This window comes from Phaenicophaeus curvirostris, chromosome 20 (genome assembly GCF_032191515.1).
Source record: "Phaenicophaeus curvirostris isolate KB17595 chromosome 20, BPBGC_Pcur_1.0, whole genome shotgun sequence".
Classification (NCBI taxonomy): Eukaryota; Metazoa; Chordata; class Aves; order Cuculiformes; family Cuculidae; genus Phaenicophaeus; species Phaenicophaeus curvirostris.
In genome coordinates, this window is record NC_091411.1 from 7,132,554 (window position 1) to 7,144,066 (window position 11,513).

The following is an 11,513-nucleotide window of genomic DNA, read 5'->3' on the forward strand; positions in this document are numbered from 1 at the left end:
TTGGGCACTGGCAGAGGCTGCCCAGGGAGGGGGTTGAGTCGCCTTCCCTGGAGGGGTTTAAGGGACGGGTGGACGAGGTGCTGAGGGACATGGTTTAGTGTTTGATAGGAATGGTTGGACTCGATGATCCAGTGTCTTTTCCAACGTGGTGATTCTATGATTCTATACTAAGGGATTTAGCCTGGATGTAAGGAAGAAATGTTTTACAATGAGGGTGGTGAAACACTGGTTACCCAGGAAGGCAGTGGAGACACCTTCCCTGGGAACGCTCAGGGTCAAGTTGGATGGGACTCTGAGCAACCTGATGTGGTTGGAGATGTCCCTGCAGGGGGGTTGGACTGCATGACCTTCCAACCCAAAGCATTCCATGATTCTAAAGCCCGGACACCTGCGTCTGGTGCCTTTGCACAGGTGCTGCGTGTGTGCTGGAGGACGGGGAGAGGCACCTTATGCCTTGTGTCACGGTCCAGAGCAAGAGCCCACGCACTTGGGGGTGTCGCAATTAATCTTTATGCTAATCATCTAATCTCGCAGCTGTGTATTTGTTTTGGTGACTGCAGCTTTCCCAGCGCCTGGCGACTGTGTGGGTGCCAAAGGGCCTCCAGCGGTGCCCTCAGAATTCGCCTCCGTCCCACAGGCGCTGCAGCTCTGGCTCCGAGGGGATTGGTACCACCAGCCTCAGTCCGCAAACCTGTGAGCCTCTGCCTGCCAGCCCAGGTGGGATGAGCAGCCAGCACTGCGGGACACAACATGGGTGACAGAAGCTCTCCAGGAGAGCTGCGTCAGCCTTTTAATCATTACAGAGACATTTACTCTTCAATAATTGCAGTAATTCGTCTTTAATAATTCAACGGCCACAAGTCTTTTGCACGTAACTCTGCGTGATTGATGAGGCTGTTTTACATTCTTTTTCAGGTCAAAAATCGAGAATGATGCAAGAATTTAGCTTTAAAAATGCTGCTTGTGTTGCCCCACCAGCCCAGCGGGTGGGAGGCTGTGGGGCCACCAGCAGCAGGAGCAGCCTGAGGCTGCTGTCCCTTGTCCTCCCTGGCCACCACGTGCGTCTGTCAAAGGCCTGAGGGTTTCGCTTTGCAGCCTGAGTGATGCTGCCAAGCCCTGACAAAGTGCCAGGAGTGGCTAGGGGGGTGCATAAAAAAGGTTTGGCAGCAACAAGGCTATTTATGGAAGCCTGTTTTCCAGGAGGAGCCATTTATGATCGCCTCCCCCAGAGATGCACAGAAAAAAAAACAGGAAAATTGTTAATTGAGACAGCATTTCACTGGCTTTGTAATTTTCAGGATTACAGGGATCAACCTGCTGATGGGTGGTGATACTGCACAGTCCTGTGGGAACCTGGGTGCTGGTAGAGGTGCTCTCCTGGGGCACAGGAGCAGAACTAGCGGGGAGGAGAAGTCACAACAACCCCCCAGCAGAGCCTTCGAGGTAGGTCCTGAAACACCTTTTCAGAATTTGGTAGTGGAAGAGACTCCCGGAGCCATCCTTACCTTGTATCTTGCTGGATGCATCCCAGAACTGATTAGCAAAGTCTTTAAATGTAAGAGGAGGAAATGTCAAATACTAGCAGCATGCGTGAAGATTCAGCTCTTGCAGGGAACTGTGCAATCTTTTAACAGTGACAAAATGTCAGAAAATATGGTTGGAAGCACAAAAATAAGGATATATCACAGTTTGTAGCCGAGCGAAGGGAAAGGAGGAAGAGCAGTCATGGCTGGTGAGGACCAAGGAGAGCCTGGTTTTCTCTCCGATGTGCTCAGGGACTCGTTTTCTCCCGTTTCCATTTTTGCAGTATGTCATTTGCTGCTTTCAGCGTGGCTTCCTCCTAAACAAATACCACAGGTTTTGTCAGCGGCTTCCAGCTGCATCCCCTTTCTCCTCACGGCAGTCGTAAATACCCTGTTCTCATTCTGGAGCATCACGAATGCCCCGTGTTTAGTTTGACACGGGTTCGGTGTCACCAGGGCAGGCACAGCCACTGGGCTGCTCAACATAGACCCCGAAAACTCCCTGCCTGGGCCAGGAAATGTAGGACACCGACAGAGCAAAGCTTAGGGTGGCATTGGCTCAGCTCACGTGCCTGCAAGCTTGACAATCCACTGTGCGTTTCTTGTCATTCATCTCATTAAAGCAGCCCAGATTATTACCCTGACCTCCCCCTCCTTCCTGCCACTCACCTTTGCGAAGCAGAACCGGATGAAATGGTTGTAGTTGTTCTTGTGGGCCCCGCTGTAGAAAGCGGAGAGCGGAATGGCAGCAAGTCCCTGGGAAGGGGAAAACACACGGAGCTGAAGTTATTGCTCTTGGACTGATAAGCAGCAAAAAGGACCAGGTGCATTTACCTTGTTCTTGACCATCCACTTTGCAAATCTGGAGTCATAGGGCTCGTCGGAGTCAGGGACATCAGGGACATCAGATTCTGCAGGAGAAACACAGCAACAGAGAGTTTGGGGCTGCTGCCAGGTATCTCGGCCAAGCCCAGGGCCTCTGGGAGCGTGGACAGGGAACGTGCTGTTGTCCCTCCCAGCTTTGGTAGTGGTTTATGCACGTTCCTGTCCCCGCTAGAGCTGCCCCCCCTGCTCATCTTTGCCTGAGCAAATTCTCAGTGCTGACTCACTGAACTTGGAGATGTCTGCCACCAAGAAGTAGGTGCCCTCAGGGACGATGGGCTTCATGCCCACAGCATCCAGGCTCTGGATCAGCCAGTCTCTCTTCTGCTGCAGCTCTTTGGGCAGTTGGATGAAGTAGCTGTCTGGTTTTCCATAAAGCTCGAGCTCCCTCTGGAAACCCTGAGCCACAGCGTCCTGTGAGGAGAGAAGTGCCCAGTGGGCAGATGGTCAAGATTCACTCAAGAACCCGAGTCTTTGCTCTGATACAATTCACACGCGTGGTTTAGTGGTTGATAAGAATGGTTGGGCTCAATGATCCTGTGTTTTTTTTCCAAGCTAGTGATTCTGTGACAGATGACTAGGAAGCAGGGGGTGATTTCTCACTGCACCAAGCTCAGCTCTTTGCCTTCAGCTCCTCCTAAATGGCCCTTTAGGCATGTCAATACAAAATAAGGAATATTTCCCAGGAAAGCTGGACTCTCCCTTTCCTCCTGAGCATGGTAAGGGGAAGGAGCCTCTCCAGGGCACCACACATCACCCTGTCTTTGAGTTTCAGGTCATCTGTGGGCAGAAGGACCCTCTCTCCCCTGTGTTCAGGGGTTTGGGAAGCGCAGGGCCGGTCGCAGGGAGCTGCCTTACTTGGGCCACGGTGGCACAGTGATACACTGAGTTTTGGTGCACGGTACGGAGATGCTGCAGCAGCCGGTTGGGTCCCACAGTCCAGCCCACCTGTGGAGAGGAGAGGAGAGAGGTGGTAAGTCTCTGGGGACCCGCTCAGGCTCCCCTTTATTCGCTGGCTTCACTGCATTTTCCAGACAGAACGTTGGTACTTTCAGAGCTTGAATTTCAAAGCCAAGTGTGCAGCAGCGGTGGCCCCAGCGCAATGGGACTCATGGCCTGGAGCAGAGGGCCAGGGATGGAGAGAGCACAGGATACCACACGGGGGGAATTCACCTTCCATCCTGTGGCACTGAAGGTTTTTCCAGCACTCCCAATGATCACCGTGCGGTCCCACATCCCGCGCAAGCCGGCTGGCAATGAAGAGAGAAACACAAATGACAGAGTTCCGCGTGCTCGCTTCTGGGTTGCACTAATAACCAGTAATAATAACTGGTTATTATTAGTAATAATAACTAATAATGGTGGGAGGTCTTTGCCCAGCATAAATGGTGACCTTTTGTGTTCACAACATATCTTTTGCCTGGAGGAGCCTCACAACACATCCCAAGCAGGCAGCCAGGTTTCTCAAGAGCATCTCTTTGTAATTAATTGTTTTCATACGCATGCACCCAGCCCCAGAGGCTCCCAGAGATGCCAAGCACCATCACCCTGCAGCAAGGTGTTCGCGTGTTACAGCAACAGGAAGAACAAGCCTCTGAAATCATATTGAAATGGATGTCCCAAAACTAGAGACACCCAGAAACTGTGGTTTTACAAAGTGTGGGGAAAAAATAACCCAGTTTCCCTGGAGCCAAAGGGTTCTTTGCTCTGGATCTCACATGGTGAATCCAAGGCTGTGTTTCCTCTGACTGGCTCTGGAAGTCAGGGCTCTACATTAAGACCTGTTTTGGATGCTGAGACTGATGTGCAGTAAAATACCTCTAACAGGGATGTGCATGCAAGCAGCCCAGGTAATTTCCAGGAGACCCCAGTGAAATCAACAGTTCTTTCCCTGAAGATGCTGTACCACTAGGAGACACCCAAGCTCAGCCTAGCCGTTCTCCGTACCGATGCGGATGTGCTCCTTCCCATCGTAGACCAGCCACTCGTACACTTCGTCACTGATGCACAGGACATCATGCTTCACACACAGGTCTGCAATGAGCTCCAGCTCCCCTCGGCTGAATACCTGCAGCAGAGATGTAGCAGGAGCATTTCTGGCTCCTGCCTGTCCCTGCCCCTCTGCAAAGGCTGCAGGCCCTGCCTGCACCGTCTCCCAGAGCAGGCTGGGCAGGAGCTGGCTGCGATGCTCTAACAGGTCGAAGCCACTGCTGACACAAAAGACCAGGCTTAAAATCACCAGAAGAGTGAGTGCAGCGTGTGGTGCTGCCACCAAACCCATCTCCCTTATGTGCAAGGAAGGTCAAGCCAGTGCTACACTGCGAATGTGGCCAGCCAGAGGCATTACCTTTCCCAGAGGGTTGTTGGGTGAGTTCAAGACGATGACTTTTGTCCGTTCATTGAATTTAGAAGCCAGTTCATCTGGGTCCAGCTGCCAGTCTGCACTAGACATCAATTTTCCATCTTTTGGAGCTTTCTAGAGAGAACAGAGGGGAATCTTGGCTTGCTTTGCTACCTCTAGACTTTGCTTACTTCTCATCTCTTTGCTCGCTTTGCTACGACTCTTCCTTCCAGAAAGGAGGTTGTGGAGAGGAGGGTGGTGGGCTCTTCTCCCAAGGGACAGGGGACAGGACAAGAGGGAATGGCCTCAAGCTCCGCCAGGGGAGGTTCAGACTGGATATCAGAGAGAAATTTCTCACAGAAAGGGTCATTGGGCCCTGCAGAGGCTGCCCAGGGAGGTGGTGGAGACCCTATCCCTGGAGGTGTTTAAAAGATGGGTAGATGAGGTGCTGAGGGACGTGGTTTAGTGATTGATAGGAATGGTTGGACTTGATGATCTGATGGGTCTTTTCCAACCTGGTGATTCTATGATTCCTCAACAGCTTTGACTCTGATCCACTCACCGGTCTCAGCGGGACAAACACGGGCGTCCCACCAGCCATTTTCACCATCGGTTCATAGCAGTCGAAGAAGGGCTCAATGATTATCACCTGGAAGAATGAGAAACATCAGCACCCTCCTGGCCCTGCTCAGGCCTTCCCCGGTGGAGGGAGAGCAATGGGAGGGACAAGAAATTTTAATCCCTGAATTACTGCAATGATGTTGCCCATGGGCAGTGACCAGGAAGTACAGCACCACTCAGGGCAAAAGGGGTTCTTTGTCTTATGCAGAAATAAGGCCGTGCCCTGCAGCAGGTAATTTTTTCCCTTTGAAAGTTCAGATACTGGAGAATGGGGATAAAATCATTTCTGCTTTGGAAAAAGACAATGAAAGCAGCTGCTGGCAGAGCCACAGCCAGGATGGGCTCTCCTAGGGGAAGGCTGCCCGTGCAACACGCCCAAATCTTGGGTTACCTCATCTCCTTCATCAACGAATGCCTGGAAGCAGCAGAAGAGAGCCTGGTATGCCCCCACAGTCACCATCACATTGGTCATAGGATCCAGGTCTCGTCCAAGCAGCTTCCCAAAAAACTGGGCTAGGATCTTCACCAGAGGTGGGTGGCCCTGTGGGGTGAGAGGAGGGGTGGGAATTGGGTTGCAGAAGCCTCCTAAAACACGGATGAGCCCTTGGATGGGGCCTAGGCAGCCAAGCTGCCTGTGATGGAATGTGCAGGGCGTCTTCCAGCCTGGCTGCTTCAAACACCCTGGAAAAACAGCCCTGGATGGCAGGGTGGGCTGAGCCTGGCTGGATGGTTTGCCCTGTTTATTTCTGCTGTGAAGCAGCCAAGGCTAATGGAGAGTGAGGGGATTGTTGCTGAGGAGCAGGGTCTGTCCACGCACGAAGGCACGGGTGTACTGGTGCAGCGTGTGGTTCTTCTCGCTGAGGGCTCTCACAAATGCCTCCTTCAGAAAATCCGGTGGGGGAAAGTCAGGGAAGCCCTGGCCCAGGTTCACTGTGGAGTAGGTGGCAGCCAGTTTTACAAACTCCACCCTGGAGAGAAGAAAAGGAGATAAAGAAAAGCATTTACAGAGGGTCTTGGCAGCACAGTGGCACCAGCTCTGCTTGCCAGCATCTTTTTGGAAGCGAGTGAGGTTGGTGTCCCTCCTGTGGAGCTACAGGTGGACAGGACCAGCAGAGGTCATTTCAGACCTGTTTCAGTTCAGACAAGGATGAAGCACGATTACACTGGGAGTGGTTTTAATTTGTTCCAGAAGGAAACAGCCATTGTGCTGTCTGGGTGTGTGGCCAAAGCCAAAGCTGTGCACTGCTGCTCATCAGACCAGAACGGGCAGGAGAGGTCTCACAGGTTTTCAGACTCATTTCAGTTCTGCAAAATTTAGCAGCTAGAAACCACGAAGGCCTCCACAGAGGGAAAAGCAGGCTGAACTCAGCGCTTGCCTTGAACAAGAGCTGTCTCATCAGCAGATTGTAGATTGAAACTGGGCACGGCAGGCTTTGAGGCAAGCCCATAAAAATCTCTCCTTTAAGCATGCAGTTTGCCCAATGCCTGTGCCTGGTGGGCTGGGAAGAGCATTTGCAGTATCCCTTCTCCTGCCCCTCTGCTTGCGGTGCCCCAGGTTGGGCTGAAAGAAGACGCTGAAGCCAGTTGCTGCAATGACTTGGCTTGGATTTAGGTGCTGCTGGCATCATTCGAGTGGATGGGCTGGATGGAGTGCAGTGCACTACAAGGTGCTCCTGCCTGCCTTCCCGCTGGTACGGCATAAAATGTGAGCAGCAGGTACAGGGCTCTGCCAGGGTAAAGTCTCTTGGCACAAACCTGCCCCGCTGTGCTTTCTGAACAAATGCAAAGTAGCCAAGGGAGATTATGCTGCCCTGTGCTGTGTGGCTGCAGTGGTTTCTCTCTGGTGTTAGGCTGCCTAAAACCACATGTACCACCAGGGTAAACCAGATATTGTCTTAACTCACCAGATATTCTTATCTATTCCCTCCAGCCTCCGAGCTTGCACTGGCTTTGACATTTTTGCCTGCAAAGAGAGAGAAAGAGAATGATTTTAAAGCTTTTACTAATGACAATGAAGGGGACGTGACCTCCCCAGGTATGTTTTTCCCAGTAGAAGGTGTGCCCTTTAGTATTGCTTCATGGGTTGTTGCTGACCCTAGAGCAGTTACACTGTTGCAGCAGCTTCTGGAAGAAGCTTCACATGCTTTTTGTGAGAGATCAAACAGACAAGAGCTGGCAGAGAAGGATATTTCATTTACAGGTTTCAACAGGAATTGAGAAAACAGATGAACAAAAGAAGCGTGTGAACACTCACTGGGGAGTTGGCAATACCTTAAGCTTCATTTTCAGTTGCAATAAATTGTGGGGCAACTGAGCTCAGCCTAGCTGTAAGAGCCTGGCCAATGACTTCAGGCTTTGCCTTCCACAGCTTTTCTTGTCCTCCATCAGAAGGACTTGTTCTCTACGGGCCACAAAATATCCCCTTTTCCTAGAAGAAAAAAAAATTTTTATTCCACACTGCTCTAAGGAGTAGCAGAAGTTGTATTTGCTCCTTTCCCTCCCTGGAGCCCTTGATGAAGGGAGTTGTTCTCAGTCCTAAACAAAACACTGGTTTCTGCACCTAAAGTTCATGGCAAGAGGGGAGCCCAGCACCAGGTCAGTCTGATGTACGGAGACACCAAGATACCTTTTGACTGACTGACAGATCTAATTTCCAAGTGCATCATGGCAAAGGAGGGTGGAAAGAAGGACAGCAGGAAACGTTGAAAGCAAAATCCTCCTTCCAGTTGGATAGGCACGGTGGGAGAAAGTAGGATGTGCTTGCTGGGGAATTTATTACGAGGATGATGAAAAGCAGCAAAGGCAGAATTTAGTAGCTCAACAGTGCAGGGAAAAGGCAACTAGACAGCAAATGAGACAAATGATGCTCAATGCACCAAGAAGAGCCACCGTGGGGATGTGAGGAGGGCATCTCTGAAGCAACGAGCCAAGAAAACGATTGTCACCACAACAAATAAAATACATTTGAACAAGGACGTGAGAACAGCTGAGATGTGAGCAGCAGAGCTGGGATGTGAGGGGACAAGGTTTGTGCTCTTCTGTTCCAGGTGAGGATACCAGGTCAGCCTCCCTCCTCAGGCTTGACTGTGGCAGTAATTCCCCACTTACCTGCTCACATCTGCTGGTCCCAGAGGGCTGCACCAGAATATTGAAACTGCCCCAATGATATTTTGTGTTGAGGTCTTTGGATTTTTGTACAGCTTCAGCCCTCACTAGGGATCTTTGCAAACAACTTGCTGAGGAGCCCTGGGTTTCAGAGGACACCAGGTGGACTCTGTGCTCCCCGTGGTGCCAGGCAGGCAGCCAAGGGTGAGCAGAAGTCGCTGCCTCGCCGGGTGAGGGGAGCCCCACTCTTCTCCTCCAGCCCCATTCCTTGCTCTTTCTGCACAAGCTCATGGATACTGCAGTCAGCAAGACCTGGTGCTGAGCTGATTTTGGTAGGAACAGAAGGATTTGTGGCTTGACAAGACAACTGGAGGTGAAATATTAATGGCTCCAGCGTGATTCTCTTGTGGTGGGGCTACTGCTGGCCACGGTTCAGGGAATTTAAGAGCATTGGCAAGTGTGAAAGGGTCACTGGGGAAAAAGGTGCTTTAAGCCTAGAAATTCCCAGTTCTGAGGAAAGGTCCTGACTGCTCCAGCCCTTTCAGGAAGGGTAACAACAGATACTTTCTTCTTTTGACATCCCATCCCCAGCCTGCAAACTGTTGCTATGGACAACTGTCCATTGGGCTGGAGAACAGCCCCAAATCTGTTTCAGTTCTGCTCCCCAAACCAAACGACGTGTTTCTCCAGTTGCTATTTGCCTGGCAGCCAGACAGGATAGTTCAGTGCAAGTGCAGAAGACTTAGTGGCCACAACCTTCTACCACTGACTCCCTTACTCTACGTGTTTGTATCTCTAAGAGGGATGTTGATATTTCCCAAGTACTTTGCAACCTAAGAGGCTTTAGCAGAAGAGACCATCAGGAGAGGAAACCCCACAAACAACGAGCTTTTTCCTGTATAAAGAATATTCTCTTGCATATGAGGTGTTCCCTTTCAACAGACTACCTGGAAATGAGCACGTACAGAGGAGATTGCACCAGTGTGGCTTTTCCTGACGTGCCTTATCTGCCATCGCTGCCAAGGATCGCTCCTGGGCAGTGAGCTCCGCGGGCTCTACACCGCTGCAGCCTGAGCCAGGGACCAGGCTGTCAGCCAGGAACAGTCACGCTGGGCATTCTGTACCTCGCTGGAGTGTGAGCTATATCCAGCGTTGCTCTTTCTCTCCAGCAAGAAGTGTCGCAGAGACGGTCCTGCTCTCCTGAGCATGCCACGGCTCCTGCTGTCTCAGTCCTGCGGGCACGGACCTGCATTTCCCCCAGAGACAAAGTAGAGGGGTGAGAAAATCGCTCAGCCACGGCGGGGGTAAAGCAAAGGCTCTATGTGCCTGGGCACAAGGCAGGTTCAGCCCCAAAGCTGTGGTTATTCTGCCATGGAAAGGGAAAGAGGGAATGAGCTGCCTTGTGCGTTGTCACTGCAACGTCCAACAGTGCTGGGACTGTACTTTTTGTGCCTGTGACATGCACGAAGTCGGGATCACAACCATGGCTTCTGCCTCCCGAGGTCCCTTTTCTAGGCTCTCCCCGCTTTCCTCTGCACTGGGGACAGCGGTACAGACCCCAGAGAGAGGGCATCCTCTGGGAATTCAGTATTCAGCATTAGCTTCTCACCCAGTTCCATTGATCTCAGCTCTCTCTCACCTCTGCCTTCCTCCCTGCAGCCCCTTCACCTTCCTCCCTGGTGGAACTGTGCTTTGGGCTGCTTGGACTCACTGCCTCTTGGGGCTGGGGAGCAAAACAAGGGGCCTTAGGGGTGTACACTGGGTAAACCCACCTCTTCCTCATCCTTCATGTTCTCCAGATACAATCAAAGCAAGAGTGCTGCTGGTTTAGAGAATCTCTGGCCTCTCAGATGCAGCAACTCCAGGCTGTTAAATCCCAAGCTTTATTCTGATTAGCAAGATGTCAGCTTCCACCTTCAAAGTGATCTTGGTGTTTACCTTTCCTTCAAGGCCCCAAACAAGTTGATTTCTGTGCCTGATGCAGCCTGTTCCTTCACCTCAGGTCTCCTCAACTATCCTACAGCATTGCTTAAACCGGTGGTAATTAAGCTAAACCAGTTTAATGTTAATTTAGGTACTTCAGATAAAAGCTGCAAGTCTGGAGGATGCGTGCACCCTCATTTTGACCAGCTGTGGATTAATTAATTACCCAGCTGCCAAAAAATAAATTAAAACAGGTTTGAAGCCAGCCAGCCCACAGGTAAGTTCTTGGTACTACTTCGTGTGCTTCCCATCCTTACAGGCAGGAGGTGTCCCCTCTGTTTACATATCATGTTATTTCTAACAGGAGTGCAAAGCAGCTCTCAGCTGAGACCAGTGGGATTTTACATCTCTTTACCCAGGTGAGAAAAAAACAGTGCAATTTATGGAAAAATGGGAAGCCGCGGCACAAGATTGCTCAGGACTGCAAAATACCCCCTCTGCCTTACCTCCCCAGCCCTGGACAATGTTCTGGAGCAGGGTCAGCCACCAGAGAGTGAAAAAAACTGAGAAAGTGAAAAAACCCTGAGCCTCTCTCCTGCTTGGTCGCTTCAGGCTGTGCTGTGTGTACGCTCCCTGCAAGGAAGCCGGGGCTCCTCTCACTGTGTCGGGGTGCACGGTTCGGAGCACAGGGAGGATTTTGGAGGTGACAGCAGGAAGGTCACCGCGGGGACTGGTCACTCACCACCTCCTGCCCTCCAGCCTGCAGGCACCAGCCGTTTCCTCCGTCCTGGTGCTTCCCAAGCACCAGCTTGGCCACTCGCAGGGTTCTGGGAACAAGGGGGGCCCTGAACCCGTCGCAGTGTGGGCGCAAAGCCACAGCAGGAGAACAGACAAATACAGCAGCAGCCAACAAGCGCACGCATGTAGGCACAAGGCAGCTCCCAGGGGATTAAAACCAACTTACATCAAGCTGGGCTACGCTGCCTTATGCTGCGGAAGTCTGGCACAACCGCCCAGGCTGTATTTGCGCTCATACCGCTCTCGCCCTGTGTCTGAAATCCTTCATCTGCAGTTGGGACTTCCTGGGAGGAGTCGTAGAGGCTGCAGGGAGGCAGGAG

The 11,513-nt window shown here is 51.7% G+C and overlaps 1 protein-coding gene across 3 annotated transcripts; it reads right to left on the reverse strand.

Moving 5' to 3' along the window:
• Nucleotides 1-820: 820 nt before the first annotated feature.
• On the reverse strand, nucleotides 821-11,513 carry KYAT1 (kynurenine aminotransferase 1). Of its 3 annotated transcripts, XM_069873433.1 has the most exons (14): nucleotides 11,360-11,513; nucleotides 9,597-9,718; nucleotides 7,272-7,330; nucleotides 6,185-6,335; nucleotides 5,759-5,908; nucleotides 5,309-5,395; nucleotides 4,753-4,881; nucleotides 4,353-4,473; nucleotides 3,579-3,655; nucleotides 3,264-3,353; nucleotides 2,633-2,819; nucleotides 2,358-2,434; nucleotides 2,193-2,279; nucleotides 821-1,840 (listed from the first exon to the last, which is right to left on the reverse strand). In XM_069873433.1, the coding sequence occupies exons 2-14, from the start codon at nucleotides 9,678-9,680 to the stop codon at nucleotides 1,772-1,774; spliced, it is 1,368 nt and encodes a 455-aa protein (XP_069729534.1). In that variant the 5' UTR covers nucleotides 9,681-9,718; nucleotides 11,360-11,513; the 3' UTR covers nucleotides 821-1,771. The 3 variants fall into 3 exon arrangements, with proteins under 3 accessions (XP_069729534.1, XP_069729535.1, XP_069729533.1); XM_069873434.1 differs by lacking the exons at nucleotides 9,597-9,718; nucleotides 11,360-11,513 and adding an exon at nucleotides 9,420-9,572; XM_069873432.1 differs by lacking the exons at nucleotides 9,597-9,718; nucleotides 11,360-11,513 and adding an exon at nucleotides 8,476-8,629.

What these genes read in the sequence shown, in the direction of transcription:
- KYAT1 (XM_069873433.1), bottom strand. Translation starts at nt 9,680, where the DNA reads ATGCTCAGGAGAGCAGGACCGTCTCTGCGACACTTCTTGCTGGAGAGA. An exon ending in GGAATAGATAAGAATATCTG is followed by an intron (nt 6,336 to 7,271) that starts GTGAGTTAAGAC and finishes TCTTCTCTCCAG; the next exon opens with GGTGGAGTTTGTAAAACTGG. An exon ending in AGTGGATGGTCAAGAACAAG is followed by an intron (nt 2,280 to 2,357) that starts GTAAATGCACCT and finishes TCCCCTTCCCAG; the next exon opens with GGACTTGCTGCCATTCCGCT.